The 16,540-nt window shown below is 38.8% G+C and overlaps 1 protein-coding gene and 1 pseudogene across 5 annotated transcripts in view; both read right to left on the bottom strand.

The window, feature by feature from the left end:
* LOC147380002 (cell surface glycoprotein CD200 receptor 1-like) overlaps positions 1-6,259 on the bottom strand; it is a 28,319-nt gene extending 22,060 nt beyond the window's left edge. For 3 of the 4 annotated variants that reach the window (XM_086406479.1, XM_086406486.1, XM_086406497.1), the window contains exon 1: positions 6,019-6,173. In XM_086406479.1, the coding sequence (XP_086262605.1) occupies positions 6,019-6,052 (34 nt within the window). In that variant the 5' untranslated portion in view covers positions 6,053-6,173. Of the gene's footprint in view, positions 1-6,018 lie in introns of all 4 variants that reach the window. The other variant, XM_086406470.1, reaches the window with a different exon arrangement.
* An 8,050-nt stretch (positions 6,260-14,309) lies between these two features.
* Positions 14,310-15,292, bottom strand: LOC147380001 (histone H3-like centromeric protein A pseudogene; annotated as a pseudogene). The gene has a single exon (XR_015165659.1). The product of XR_015165659.1 is annotated as a histone H3-like centromeric protein A pseudogene (transcript).
* Positions 15,293-16,540: the final 1,248 nt, after the last annotated feature.

Below are 16,540 nucleotides of genomic sequence, written 5' to 3'. Positions count from 1 at the left end.
TCCCTATCATTTCTGTCCTTTATTGACCCCCATCTTTGCATAAAATGTTCCCTTGGTATCTCTAATTTTCTTGAAGAGATCTCTAGTCCAGGGTTTCAGATTACTAGCTCAAGCTCTGACCAGAAAGTTCCTATATCTGCTCTGAAAATAAAAAGTCTTATCTTCTATAGCAGCAGGACTAAGATTCTGAAAAATCAAACTTTATACTGTGAGTGGCTGAATTACAACATGGATTCATAACCTTGCAGACAATTTTCTTTTTTTTTCTTGGAAAGGCATTTTATTTTAAATTTGGCAACGTGTACATATCGATCCCAAACTCCCCATCTACCCCATCCTCCACCCTTCCCACCTGTGGTAACCATAAATTCATCCTCTAAGTCTGTGAGTCTGTTTCTGTTTATTAAATAAGTTCATTTGTATCATTTTTTATATTCTGCATATAAGCTATAGTATTTGACATTTGTCTTTCTTTGTGTGATTTACTTCATTTAGTATGATAATCTCCAGGTCCATCCACATTGTAGCAAATAGCATTATTTCATTCTTTTTCATTGCTGGGTAATATTCCATTGTATATATGTACCAATTTTTCTTTTTTTCTTTTTTGTCTTGCTACACAACATGCAGATCTTGGTTCCCCAACCAAGAATTGAATCCTTGCCCCCTGAAGTGGAAGCACTGAATCTTAACCACTAGACTGCCAGGGAAGACCCCATACCACATCTTCTTTATCCATTCATCTGTTGATGGACATTTAGGTTTCTTCAATATCTTGGCTGTTGTAAACAGTGCTGCAATTAACACTGGAGTGCATGTATCATTTTGAACTATGTTTTTCTCTGGATATATGCCCAAGAGTGGGATTGCTAGACCATATGGCAGCTGTGTTTTTTGTTTGTCAAGGAAACCCCATACTGTTTGGGACAGTGGCTATACCAATTTACCAGTTTGATTTCAAGAGAAATCATTTAACCAGAGCCTCCCCTGCTGGGGTTTAATCAGAGCCTAATTTATTTGAGAAAGGAAATATCCTACTTCATTCATCCTGGTCAATCTGAGTTGTGGGAACAAAAACTGAGAAGCATTTGTAAAGTTCACAGTTCAGAGGCATTGGCTCTCTGAAAGACAGACACCTAATTGTAGGACTCTAAAATGCTTCCTCCTACACCATTTTATCACCACATTACTGAAGGTCTAGTTACAGCAGTTCTTTTTACCAGTATATCACATCTGGGTATCAAGAAAAAGTTACAAGACATACTCTTCAACACAGTTTGAAGAGACAGAGCAATTATCAGAACCAGACATGGCAGATATATTGGAATTATCAGACTTAGAATTCAAACAATTATTAGAAAAAGCAAGGGAATTCCAGAAAAACATCTACTTTATTGACTATGCTAAAGCCTTTGACTGTGTGGATCACAACAAACTGGAAAATTCTTAAAGAGATGGAAATACCAGACCACCTTACCTGCCTCCTGAGAAACCTGTATGCAGGTCAAGCAGCAGCAGTTAGAACCAGACATGGAACAACAGACTGGTTCAAAATTGGGAAAGGAGCACGTCAAGGCTGTATATTGTCACCCTGCTTATGCTGGGCTGGATAAAGCACAAGTTGTAATCAAGATTTCAGGGAGAAATATCAATAACCTCAGATATGCAGATGACACCACCCTAACGAAAGTGAAGAGGAATTAAAGAGCATCCTGATGAAGGTGAAAGAAGAGAGTGAAAAAGCTGGCTTTAAAAAATCAACATTCACAAAACTAAGATCATGGCATCTGGTCCCATCACGTCATGGCAAATAGAAGAGGAAACAATGGAAACAATGACAGACTTTATTTTCTTGGGCTCCAAAATCACTGTGGACAGTGATTGCAGATATGAAATTAAAAGACGCTTACTCCTAGGAAGAAAAGCTATGACAAACCTAGACAGCAGCATTAAACAGCAGAAACATTACTTTGTCAACAAAGGTCCCTATAGTCAAAGCTATGACTTTTCCAATAGTCATGTATAGATGTGAGAGCTGGACAATAAAAAAGGCTGTGCACCAAAGAACTGATGCCTTCAAACTGTGGTGCTGGAGAAGACTCTTGAGAGTCCCTTGGGCTGCAAGGAGACCAAACCAGTCAATGCTAAAAGAAATCAACCCTGAATATTCATTGGAAGGACTGATACAGAAGCTCCAATACTTTGGCCACCTGATGTGAAGAGCCGATTCATTAGAAAAGATCCTGATTCTGGGAAAGATTGAAGGCAGGAGGAGAAGGGGATGACAGAGGACAAGATGGTTGGATGACATCACCAACTCAATGGACATGAGTCTGAGCAAATTCCAGGAGATGGTGAAGAACAGGGAAGCCTGATGTGCTGCAGTCCATGGGGTGGCAAAGAGTCAGACAGGACTGAACAACTACAACATGATTAATATGCTAAGGGCTTTAATGGATAAGCAGACAACATACAAGAGCAAATGAGCAACGTAAACAGAGAGATAGAAACTCTAAGAAAGGACCATAAAGCAATACCGCTGCTGCTGCTGCTGCTAAGTTGCTTCAGTCGTGTCCGACTCTGTGCGACCCCATAGATGGCAGCCCACCAGGCTCCCCCGTCCTGGGATTCTCCAGGCAAGAACACTGGAGTGGGTTGCCATTTCCTTCTCCAATGCATGAAAGTGAACAGTGAAAGCGAAGTTGCTCAGTCGTGTCTGACTCTTTTCGATCCCATGGACTGCAGCCTACCAGGCTCCTCTGTCCATGGGATTTTCCAGGCAAGAGTACTAGGGATCAAAAAAACTGGAACAGAAATGAAAAACACCCTTAATGAGCTTATGAATAGTTTATTAATAATTAATGCTGTGGAAAGAATCTATGATTTAGAGGACATATCAGTAGAACTTTCAAAAATTGAATAGCAAAGAGAAAAAAGATTTTTAAAAATAGAGTGTCTAAGGACTGTGGGACAAATACAAAAGTTGCAATGCATTAATGGAAACACAGAAGGAAAGAAAAAGAAAAGAGATAAGAAGAAATATTTGAAACAATAATGACTGGAAATTTCCCCCAAATTAATGTCAAAACCAAACCAAAGTTCAGGGAGACTTGGAGAACACCAGGCAGGATAAATGTCAAACAAACAACTACTAGGGGGCATATCAACCAGATTCAGGCAAATCATATTCAAACGAAATAAAAAATGAAGAAAAGCATCCCGAGGAGAGCCAGAGAAACAAAGCATCTTACTTACAAAGATAAGAATTACATCTGTATTCTCCTCAGAAACTGTGCAAACAAAAGAGAGTGGAGTGAACATATTTTAAATATTGATAGAGAAATACCCCTCCCACCTAGAATTCTGTACCTTGTGAAATTATCCTTCAAAATTAAAGAAGAAATAAAGACTTTCTCATATAAATAAAAATTGGAGAAAGTTATTGCCAGTAGCCCTGCCATATGAGAAATACTGTTGCTAAGTCGCTTCAGTCGTGTCCGACTCTGTGCGACCCCATAGACGGCAGCTCACCAGGCTCCCCCCGTCCCTGGGATTCTCCAGGCAAGAACAGTGGAGTGGGTTGCCATTTCCTTCTCCAATGCATGAAAGTGCAAGTGAAGTCGCTCAGTCATATCTGACTCTTAGAGACCCCATGGACTGCAGCCTACCAGGCTCCTCCATCCATGGGATACTCCAGGCAAGAGTACTGGAGTGGGGTGTCATTGCCTTCTCCGACTCAGACCTCTATTGGAGAATAACTAAGTGAAGGTAAAATAAAAACTTCTTTTATTTACTTTTAATTGATCTAATAGCTAACAGGGTTCAAAATAATAATAGCCACACTGTTTTCAGTTATACAATTGAATTATTGGTTGTTTATATATAAGTGAAATGAATGACAACATTAATACAAGGAATGGCCCAAGTTGAGAATATTAGTAATTCTGAATGTTGGCCAGGATGTGAAACAACATGGACCCTCATTGCTGACAAGAATGCAAAATGGTACAGCAACTTTAGAAGACAGTTTGGTGGTTTCTCAGAAAACTAAACATACTTTTATCATACAATCCAGCAATAGTACTCCTTGGTATTTACCCAATGGAGCTGAACAGCACATGTCCACACAAAAACCTGCACACAAATGTTTATAGCAACTTAATTCATAAATGCCAACATGTTGAGGCAATCAAGGTGCTTTTCAGTAGGTGAATGGCTAAATGAATTGGTACATCCAGACAATGGAATATTATCCAGTGCTGAAAAGAAATGAGCTCTCAAGCCAAGAAAAGATACTGAGGAATCCTAAATAATATTAAAGTGAAATAAGCCAATATGAAATGGCTACATACTGTACAATTTCAACTACATGGTTTTATTTAAAGGTAAAACTATGGGGACATTAAAAAAATCAGTGATTAGCAGGATTCAGAGGGGAAGAGAGAGAGAAAGAGGCAAAACACAGATTTTTAGGTCACTGAATCTTTGTATGATACTATAATGATAAGTATATGACATTATACACTTGATCAAATCCATGGAAAGTACAACCCCAACAGTGAACTTTATGTAGACTATGGACTTTCAGATGATAGATATGCGTCGATCTAAATTCATCAGTTGAAATTAACATAATGCTCTGGTGAGGCATGTTGATATTGGGGGAGAGGGTATGCAAGTGAAGAGTTAGGCAGTATTTGGGAAATCTCTGTACCTTCCTCTTAATTGCTGTTAACATAAAACTACCCTTAAAAAAATAAATCCTAAAACACGAACACTTTTTTATAATTAGTGAATGTTTAATGTTATCAAATACATAAGGCAACCTTATGATTTTCTTCCTTTGGACAGGTAATAGAGTCAATTACATCAACAGGTTTTAATTAAACTCTCCTCCTGGTGACTCAGAGGTAAAGAATCTGCTTGCAATGCAGAGAACATAAGAGACTCAGGTTCGATCCCTGGATCAGCAAGATCCCCTGGAGGAGGGCATGGCAACCCACTCCATTATTTTTGCTTGGAGAATCCCTTGGACAGAGAAGCCTGGCAGGCTATAGTTCACCGGGTCGCTGAGTTGGACACGACTGAAACAACTTAGAATAGCAGCACAGTTACCTTGTTTTTGGCCATTTATTTCCTGCCGCACCTAAATATTTCTCTAGCCCTTTACATGAGTCAGAATCTGCTACTGACTTTTGACTTCATCCAAAATGTTCCTCCCCACTCCCAATTTCTTTCCGCTTTCCCTGGCCCTAGATTGCTTTCTTTCTTTCTTCAAAGAACAGGTTATTTTCTCCCTTGACTAGATATAATACAGAAGCGTGGAAGCCAGTGTTTCTCAGAATATTGTGAACTATCATTGGGATCATTGCAAGAAAAAATAGGATTCAAAGGTTTATTTCTGGCTACCCAAGTATGCTCTAATCAGTATCACTTCACTCGTTTATTCTGCGTGTTTACACTTATGAGTAAGATTCCGTTTGTACAAAGAATTCTGGTTGGAAGTTGAAAGTTAAATCAAGATTAATTATTTATCATTTATATGTTCTTATATTCCCTGAGCCTCATTTTCTGAAAATTGTACCCACAATTTTCTTACCTCTATTTAAAAACTGCAAAACCCCAAATAGAAATTTAAGGTTTCCTTTTTAGCCTTGGGGCTAGAAATATCAAAGCAGGAAAAGCTACACACCAGTAAATATTAACATCCGAAAATTAAGAATTCAATTGACTCAATAAAACTACAAACCAAAAAAAAATGGAGAAAAAATACTACATTTGTCTAAATATAGAAGTTTAGTTTTATTCCATTCGAGGGTCCCCAGTATTACTCTGGACTTCACTAGTCTGTGCAACATTGGAATAAAGTAAAATCAGCAGGTTTGCTAGATAATGCACAAATCTATCATTGCTACTAGAGCAAACCATAAAACATCTTATAAATGGATCAAGAGCATCCTCATCACTATTGAAAGATAGCTTTAATTTTTGCTAAAAATGTCATAGAATCAGACTTACCAGACATCGTGATAATGAAGGAGATCAGTAACATCTCAGCTGAAGTCCCCCCAAACTTCTGCTTTTGGGGTAGTCGGTGTTTACTTTGATACAAATCCACTTAAATCCGTCCAGATCTCTATCTTTCAATCACTTTTGTTTACTCTCAATTCAACAGTATGATGCATCATTTTTCCTAGCCATTTTAATTTATCTCTGTTCTATATGCTTTTGGCTGGTTAACAACTGACAGGAAATGTCTGTGAGTTTTGCTAAGTGATAAGGCAAAAAAAACAAGGCTTACTATTCATTGGTTTTCCCACGGTACTGAGGTGATGAGATAAATTACACAGCAATTTTTTTTAAAGTTAGCATTTTTGGAAGTATAAATTACATAGGTAAAATGCACAAAGCTTAAGTTTACAGAATGATGAATTTTTATATGTGTATACACCAAAAGCAAGATAAGGCCATTTCCATTATTTAAGAAGTTTCCTTCATGCTCCGTCTTTGTCAATATCCTTCTTCAGAAATGAACACTACTCTGAATTCTGTCACCATCACCCTCTAGTCAGGGCATGAAAATTTGGTTTAGGTAGGGTTTTTTTTTGTTGTTGTTTTTATTTATTTATTTATTTATTTATTTATTTATTATCTTTGGCTGTGCTGGGTCTTCATCATTGCATGAACTTTCCTCTAGTTGCAGCAAGCACGGGCTCCAGGGAGCATGGGCTTCAGTTGCTGCAGCACATGGGCTCAGCAGTTGCAGCTTCCAGCTCCAGACCACAGACTCAGTAGTTGTGAGTGCCCAGGCTTAGTTGCTCCGCGGTATGTGGGATCTTCCCAGATCAGGGATTTAACCCATGTCTCTGGCATTGACAGGTAAATTCTTTTCCACTGAGCTACAGGGAAGCCCCTAATCAGTATTTTTAAAAAACTAAAAACTACATTAAAACTGACCCACTGATCTTCACATCAGTTTTGAGCTTGATTGTAGGTAGTATTTGAGTGGCCCAAACAGTAAAGGAAACAATAGTAAAGGAGACTTCTAAAGAGTAGTGCCTAAGTTTCCTAAACAGCTTAAAAATATTTTATTATGAAAATAAGTGAAGTATAAGAAGTTCTTGTAGGTTGGTCCGTAACCAAGTTCTCCATTATGTAGTGTTAGCCAAGAAAACAAATCTAAAATTCTAAGAACCTATAACAATATCTTCAATTCAGTTCAGTCGTTCAGTCGTGTACGACTCTTTGAGACCCCATGGACGGCAAGCAGCACGCCAGGCCTCCCTGTCCATCACCATCTCCCGGAGTTTACTCAGATTCATGTCCATTGAGTCGATGCCATCCAACCATCTCATCCTCTGTCATCCCCTTCTCCTCCTGCCTTCAATCTTTCCCAGCATCAGGGTCTTTTCCAAGGTGTCAGTTCTTTGCATTAGGTGGCCAAAGTATTGGAGTTTCAGCTTCAGCGTCAGTCCTTCCAATGAATATTCAGGACTGATTTCCTTCAGGATGGACTGGTTGGATCTCCTTGCAGTCCAAGGGACTCTCAAGAGTCTTCTCCAACACCACAGTTCAAAAGCATCAGTTCTTCGGCGCTCAGCTTTCTTTATAGTTCAACTCTCACATCCATATGTAACTACTGGAAAAACCATAGCTTTGACTAGACAGACCTTTGTTGACAAAGTAATGTTGAGTTGTAAAGTATGTTAAAAGCATGTTATATTTTTATGACAATATTATCTCAGTATATTCATTGATTCAAGGTGGCAAGTCCATTGTTGGAGGGTTTGAGCTTGTAGTTCAGAAAGGTATATGTAATCGTTAGTGATATTTGTATCCAAGTGAAATAAGTAGTTGTTGTGATCATTATCAGAGATGCAGGGTGGGAGGCTGTAGTGGCAAACTAGAGATGGGAAGTAGGAGAAGGCACCAGGGAGTGAATGATTTCCCTCCCTAGGGGTCCTAGGGGTGAACCTATATGAGGCCTCCTGGAGAAAGCAATACTCTCCATTAATTTTTAGAATGACACAGATAGATTTCCCTTTAGACATGAGAGTATAGGGAGTGTAGGGAACCATGTCTTTACAGAGCACAAGGAGTGTATCGGGATTGTGGGCTAAGCAAACAGTGAGGGGCAGTTTTTTTGCATCAGAAGTTCATGGCAGGACTTCCCTGGTGGTTTAGTGGATAAGACCCCATGCTCCCAATGCAGGAGGTACAGATTCCATCCCTGATCAGGGAACTAGATCCCCCATGCTGAAACTAAGAGTTTTCATATAGTAACTGAAAGATTCCATATGCTGCAACTAAAGAGATACCACATGCTGTAACTAAAATTTAAAAAAAAAAGATGCTTGGGGCTGGTGCACTGGGACAACCCAGAGGGATGGTATGGGGAGGGAGGAGGGAGGAGGGTTCAGGATGGGGAACACGTGTATACCTGTGGCGGATTCATTTTGATATATGGCAAAACCAATACAATATTGTAAAGTTAAAAAATAAAATAAATTAAAAATAAAATAAATAAAAGATTCCATATGCTGTAACAAAGATCATAGATCCCACCTGCCAACTAAGACCTGGTCAAATAAATAAACAAACAAACCAGTCAAATAAATAAATACTTAAAAAAGAAGTTTATGGGCCATCATACATAGTCCAGAGACTTTAGAGTTATGACAGAAAATCCTAAAACCTGCACAATGAGTAGCACTCTTTGAGAGCACTAACAAAGTACCTATTGATTTTAACTTAGACATTAGAGCCTTTTGTTGGGGTGCCATTTAATGTGAGTTCATTTGTAAGTAGAAGCATCAGGGAGATTAAGCAAAATTGGTAAATGAGGAATGTGTTGTCTCTGATTTAATTTTTAAAAAACTTTGGCTGAGTTAGGTCACTGTTGCAGCATGCGGGCTTTTCTGTAATTGTGGCACATGGGCTTCTCTTGGGGGCTTCTTCCTGTGCTGCACAGGCTCCAGAGCACATGGGCCAGTAGTTGTGGCACATGGACTTTCTCTAGTCGTGGCAGGCAGGCTTAGTTGCACCATGGCATGTGGGATTATAGTTCCCTGACCAGGGATCAAACCCATGTCCCCTGTGTTGGAAGGCTGATTCTTAACCATTGGACCACCAGGAAAGTTTAATTTAATTTTAATGTATTACTTATTGTATCCGAATGTTTATGCCCACTCTCTTAGTCTGTTCAGGCTGCTATGTAAAAAAAAAAAAAAAATACCATGGACTGGGTGACTTTTAAATAACAGAAAAAAATTTTTTTCACAATTCTGAAGGCTGAGAAGTCCAAAATGGATGCACTGATAGATTTGGTGTCTGGTGAGGACCAGCTTTCTGGCTCATAGACAGTCTTTTCATGGTGTTCTCACATGGTGAAGGGGATAAGCTAGTTCACTGGGACCTCTTTTATAAAGGCACAATCCTGTCCATGAAGGCTCCATCCTTATGACCTAATCACTTTCCAGGCCCCCACCTCCAAATACAATCACTTTAAAGGAACAGGTTTCAACACATGAATTTGGTGCCACAAGTGGCTAATCACTTCTATTGCCCTAAGGTGGCTCCCACTTGGGCTAGTATCTAACTATGGCATTTAGCCAATTAGAATTGCTCATATTTAATATTCCAACAGCTTGGAAACTGGAGTAAGGAGAGACAAGGAAACCACAGCAGACACAACAGCAAGCAACAAGATTAAAGTAAAGCACACTGATTTCCCAAACTATTCTTCTCATGGTTTTGAGTGAATCAGTAAGCAAGAACAGACCCCCAAGAATCTATACAAGTCAGAGTCATGACCACTTTATCCTTCTGACAGTGTCAAGTATTTTATAAGATTGAAAGATTTTTTTGACAACAGAACACAACACTCACACAGATAAGAGGCAGAATTCTTTGTTACTTAAAACTCCAGATGAGAGAAGTCTGCCAAACAGGGCCACACAGGGTTAGGGACAGGCTAACAGCAAAAAATACACTGTATTTGTTTTTCTCCATCTGACATATTCACTGAGCAAAATATCCTCTAGGTCCATCCATGTGGTAGCAAATAAAACGTCATTCTTTTTTCATGGCTGAGGAATGCTATGTATGCACCACTTCTTTACCATTCATCTGTTAATGGACACTTCGGTTGCTTCCATATATTGACTATTGAAAATACTGCTGCTAAAAACATTGTGGTGCATATGTCTTTTTCAAATTAGTTTTTATGTTTTATTCAAATATGTACCAGGAGGAATTGCTGGATCACATGATAGTTCTATTTTTAGATTTTTGAGGAATCTCAGTACTGTTTTCCATATCAACTGAACCAATTTCCATTCCCACCAACAGTGTATAAGGGTTCCCTTTTCTCCACATCCTTTCAAACATTTGTTATTAATTGTCTTTTGATGATAGCCATTCGGACAGGTGTGAGGTAATATCTCATTGTGGCTTTGATTTGCATTTCCTTGATGATTAGAGAGGATGGGAATCTTTTCATGTGCCTATTGGCTACCTGAATGTCTTCTTTGCAAAAATGTCTATTCATGTCTTCTGCCCATTTTTTAATTGTTATCTGGTTTTTTGATATTGAGTTATGTGAGCTGTTTATATATTTATTTAACCCGTTATCAAATATATCATTTGCAAATACTTTCTTCCATTTGGTAGGTTCTTTTCATTTTGTCAATGATTCACTTTTCTGTGCAAAAGGCTTTAAATTTAATTAGGTCCCATTTGTTTATTCTTACTTTTGTTTCCCTTATCTGAGAAGACATATCTGAAAATATATAAGACTTATGTCAAAGAGTATTCTGCCTATGTTTTCTTCTAGGAAGTTTATGGTTTAGTCTTACCTTTAGATATTTAATCCATTTTCAGTTTATTTTTGTAAATGATATGAGAGAAAGTTCTAATTTTACTCTTTTACATGTAGCTGTCCCATTTTATCAGCACCACTTATTGAAGGAACTGTATTTTCCCTGTTGTGTATTCTTTCCTCCTTTGTCACAGATTAATTGATCATAAATTCTTGGGTATATTTGTGAGCTCTCTGTTCTGTTCCATTGATCTATGTATCTGTTTTTGTGCCAGTATGATTATTGTAGTTTTGTAGTATAGCCTGAAATCAGAAAACATGATATTTCCAGCTTTGTTCTTTTTCCTTAGGATTGCTTTGGGAATTCTGAGTCTTTTGTGGTCCCATAAAGATCACCCATGAAATTAAAAGACGCTTACTCCTTGGAAGAAAGGTTATGACCAACCTAGATAGCATATTTGGAGAAGACAATGGCAACCCACTCCAGTACTCTTGCCTGGAAAATCCCATGGATGGAGGAGCTTGGTAGGCTGCAGTCCACGGGGTAGCGAAGAGTTGGACACGACTGAGTGACTTCACTTTCACTTCTATGCATTGGAGAAGGAAATGGCAACCCCTCCAGCGTTCTTGCCTGGAGAATCCCAGGGACGGTGGAGCCTGATGGGCTGCCGTCTATGGGGTCTCACAGAGTTGGACACGACTGAAGTGACTTAGCAGATAGCATACTGAAAAGCAGAGACATTACTTTGCCAACAAAGGTCCGTCTAGTCAAGGCTATGGTTTTTCCAGTGGTCATGTATAGATCTGAGAGTTGGACTGTGAAGAAAGCTGAGTGCTGAAGAATTGATGCTTTTGAACTGTGGTGTTGGAGAAGACTCTTGAGAATCCCTTGGACTGCAAGGAGATCCAACCAGTCCATTCTAAAGGAGATCAGCCCTGGGATTTCTTTGGAAGGAATGATGCTAAAGCTGGAACTCCAGTACTTTGGCCACCTCATGTGAAGAGTTGACTCATTGGAAAAGACTCTGATGCTGGGACAGATTGGGGGCAGGAGGAAAAGGGGACGACAGAGGATGAGATGGCTGGATGGCATCACCAACTCGATGGATGTGAGTTTGAGTGAACTCCGGGAGATGGTGATGGACAGAGAGGCCTGGCATGCTGCGATTCATGGGGTCGCAAAGAGTCAGACACAACTGAGCGACTGAACTGAACTGAAAGATTTTAAGATTCTTTGTTTTGGTTCTGTGAAAAATGTCATCAGTGTTTTGGTAAGAATTGCCTTAAATCTGCAGATTGCTTTGAGTAGTATGGACATTTTAACTATATTAATTCTTAAAGTTCATGAACAAGGGATATCTTTTCATTTCTTTGTATCATCCTGAATTTCCTTCATCAGTGTTGTATAGTTTTCAAAGGCCTTTCACTTCCTTGATTAAGTTTATTCCTAGGTATTTTATTCTTTTTGATGTGATTTTTTTTATATTCATAGATAGATAAACTTTATTCCTATGTTTACATAAAAATGAATTGACGTTGAACAGGAAAATGTTTTCCCAAAGGGTTAAAATTTATCAAACAATGGAACTTGATCCTTCCTCTTAGTTTATCTCTGAATTCAGTTCACCAACACATCATTATTAGTATCCGCCCTCACTAATCATTTTCACACAATATTTAAAAGACTTTGGGTGTCACTTACCATTCTCTGGATATCTCTTAAACTACTTTCAGTTACACGAGAATGACAAGGTTTTTATATGTTCATACTGTATTCCATTGGAGGCAAAATACATCCCTCAGTTCTCTTGTTTAAACTATGGCTGTTCCACTATGGAGAACAGTATGGAGACTCCTTTAAAAATTGGAAATAGAACTGCCATACGACCCAGCAATCCCATTGCTGGGCATACACACTGAGGAAACCAGAATTGAAAGAGACACATGTACCCTAATGTCCATTGCAGCACTGTCTACAATAGCTAGGACATGGAAGCAACCTAGATGTCCATCAGCAAACAAATGGATAAGAAAGCTGTGGTACATTTACACAATGGAGTATTACTCAGCCATTAAAAAGAATACATTTGAATCAGTTCCAATGAGGTGGATAAAACTGGAGCCTATTATACAGAGTGAAGTAAGTCAGAAAGAAAAACACCAATACAGTATACCTACGCATATATATGGAATTCCCTGGTAGCTGAGACAGTAAAGCATCTGCCCGCAATGCAGGAGACCTGGGTTCAATCCCCGGGTCGGGAAGATCCCCTGGAGAAGGAAATGGTAACCCACTCCAGTATTCTTGCCTAGAAAATCCCATGGATGGAGGAGTCTGGTGGGCTACAGTCCATGGGGTCACAAAGAGTCGGACATGACTGAGCAACTTCATTCACGGAATTTAGAAAGATGGTAATGATGACCCTATATGCGAGACAGCAAAAGAGAGACAGATGTAAAGAACCATCTTTTGGACTCTGTGGGAGAAGGCGAGGGAATGATTTGAGAGGGTAGTGTTGAAACGTGTTATTACCATGTGTGAAGCAGATCACCGGTCCAGGTTTAATGCATGAGACAGGGTGCTCAGGGCTGGTGCACTGGGATGACCCTGGGGGATGGGATGGGAAGGGAGGTGGGAGGGGGGTTCTGGATGGGGAACACATGTGTGCCCTTGGCTGATTCATGTCAATGTTTGAAAAAACCACTGCTGCTGCTGCTACTGCTAAGTCGCTTCAGTCGTGTCTGACTCTGTGTGACCCCATAGACAGCAGCCCACCAGGCTCCCCTGTCCCTGGGATTCTCCAGCAAGAACACTGGAGTGGGTTGCCATTTCCTTCTCCAATGCATGAAGGTGAAAAGTGAAAGTGAAGTAGCTCAGTCCTGTCCGACTCTGAGCGACCCCATGGACTGCAGCCTACTGGGCTCCTCCATCCTACAATATTGTAAAGTAATTAGCCTCCAATTAAAATAAATAAATTAAATTTTTAAAAAAACCCTATGGATGTTGGCAGTGTCCAAATGAAGAACTTAACACTAACACACAAAGAACACAGTATAATCTCTGTATAACAGTAACTTGGCTTTAAATTTTTCTCATTAAAAAATTATTTTTATTATATCTCTATAAGAAATTGTAAATATACCTGTGAAAACATTGAAAAGGTTCTTTAAAAATCCTGGAATGAAAAATTCTGAAGTATAAATTATAGTACATCTTCTATGATTTGCAAATAAGAATAAAATACATTCTTCAAGCTAGAATTTCTGAATGATTTTGACAGGAATTTTCCAGAAGGAGGCAGAACATCAAACCTTAGCAATTTTCTATTTTCATCCCAACTGAGTTTTTGAAAAGCTATAAAAACTGTTGATAGGCATAGTTCACATAGGAACTTGCTTCTGCCACTAATGACATGGTCAGTCTGAAGGATAGAGATTTGTATCCTGGACACACCAGGCTCTTCCATGCAACTGATTGAAGTGGTCTTCTCTTACTTTTTCCCTTATGTTTTAAATAAAAGTAAATACACATATGGTAAAAAAAAAAAAAAAAATTAAATGGTACAGAAAGATTTAAAATATTCAGTAAATACCCTTTTCTTTCATAACGTAGAAAATCTGATGTCTTCCAAATCATCAGTCACATGAATAATCTTCAAAGTGAAGTCAACCTTGGAGTCTCTTCATCTGAAAATTATTCTCAGGACTTTTAGAAATTGTTGATTCTCTCATATTTTACCTCTGTTACAGAGGAAAGCCACGAAGTCTTCTTCTTTAAAAAAAAAAAAACAAAAAAAACCTTACTAGAAAGCAGTATACACAGTCTGCTCCGAGACAAGTCCAGGCAGGCAGCAGCTTGTACTGCGTGGTTCTGGTCCCAGCTATGGGCAGAGTCTCTGGTATCAACTGGAGACATGGGCCAGTGTCAGGAGCTCAGCAGAGCATTTCCTAAATGCTTTGGATCCCCCCTGGCCAGTTGCACATCCTCTGGGAAGAGCATGAGGTGGCCAGCATGTCAGGAGAAGAAATAAACATCCTCAAAGAGGTGAACTAGAAATACTTCTGCCATCTCTGGTAGGGTCAACAGGGCTTGGGCTTGCCAATTGAAGTCCATACCATGAGTGAATATAACACGTTTCTCTTGCCAGGAGGCAGAAGAGGTTCTTTCTTAACAGCAGGTATGTGCTCTTCTGAAGAGTTCAGATCTCCTTCAGGACCCCATGTCTCCTGCGAGCAAGCTGACGGGAGGAAGTACCTAAGGACTGGGCCGGCCAGTGAGCAGCGGGAGCCAGACTCCAGGTGTGCCTCCTTGGTGTTTCGGGCTTGTGGCTTTGGCAGCCCTGGCCCATGGCACACACACAGAGTCGTAGGCCCACGGCTCCTTCTCAGCTTTCTACTCTGGGGGCAGAGGCTGGGAAAGCCAGAAGTGCTCTGGCCACATGTCCTGGCTGGGTGGTGTTCAAATTATCCACCTGTTGTGATTTTAAACAATTTCTTTTAAACTTTCTCTTTCTTATAGTTCATTATTAGTGTTGGCAAGCAACCAATTTCTATATATTAATCTTGTATCCTGCAACTATACTGAATTCAATTATTGATTCTAATAGTTTTGGGGTAGAGACTTTAGGGTTGATATATTCATGTCATATGCATGTATTGACAGTTTTGCTTTTTCCCTTCAGTTTGGATGTTTTATATCTTTTTTCTTGGGTGATTACTGTGGTTTATGACTTACAGTACTATGTTAAATAGAAAAAGTGAGAGTTGACATCCTTGTCTTATTCCTGATTTTAGAGAAAAAGCTTTTAGATTTTCAACATTGAGCATGATGCTAGCTAAGGGTTTGTCATAAATGACCTTTATTATATTGAGCTATGTTCCCTATGTACTGACTTTGATGATAATTTATATCATGAATAAACTTTGAATTTTATTACATGTTTTCTCTGCATCTATTGAGATGCTCATGTGCTTTTTATCACTCATTTTGTTAATATGGTTATCACATTGATTTGCAGATAATGAACCATCTTTACATTCCTAGAACAAAACCCACATGTTCATGATGTATGACTTTTTTATGTACTGTTGAATTCAGTTTGCTAATATTTTGTTGAAGATTTTGGTATCTATATTCATTAGAGACAATGGCCTGTAATTTTCCTTTTTTTGTAATGTCTTTGTCTAGTTTTGGTCTCAGGGTAATGGTGGCCTCTTAGAATGAATTTGGGTGTGTTCCCTCCTCTTCAATTTTTGGAATAGTTTGAGAAGGATAGATATTAACTTTTCTTTTTATGTTTGGTTGAATTTCCCTGTGAAACTATTTGGTTCTGCACTTTTGTTTCCTGGGAGCTTTTTGATTACTGATTCAATTTCATTACTAGCGAACTGCCTGTTAAGATTATCCTTTTCTTCCTGATTCAGTGTTGGAATATTGTCTGTTTCTAGGAATTTATTCATTTCTTCTAGTTTGTCCAGTTTTTTAGCATATAAATGTTTGCAGTATTCTCTCAATGTTTTTTGCATCTCTCTGTGATATCAGTTGTAATTTCTCCTCTTTTATTTCTTATTTTGTTTATTTTAATCCTCTTTTTTTTCTTTATGAACCTGGTCAAAGGTTTATCAATTTTGTTTATCTTTTTAAAATTGGTTTCACTGACCATTTCTATTGCTTTCTTTTTTTCCTTTTTCTTAAGTTCTCTATTTTGTTTATTTCCTCTC

Source organism: Bos grunniens, chromosome 1 (genome assembly GCF_055505025.1).
Source record: "Bos grunniens cultivar Pamir isolate PY7600 chromosome 1, Bosgru_T2T1.0, whole genome shotgun sequence".
NCBI lineage: Eukaryota > Metazoa > Chordata > Mammalia > Artiodactyla > Bovidae > Bos > Bos grunniens.
Note: the sequence above shows the minus strand (reverse complement) of the source record. Positions and strands in the feature narration are given on the sequence as shown.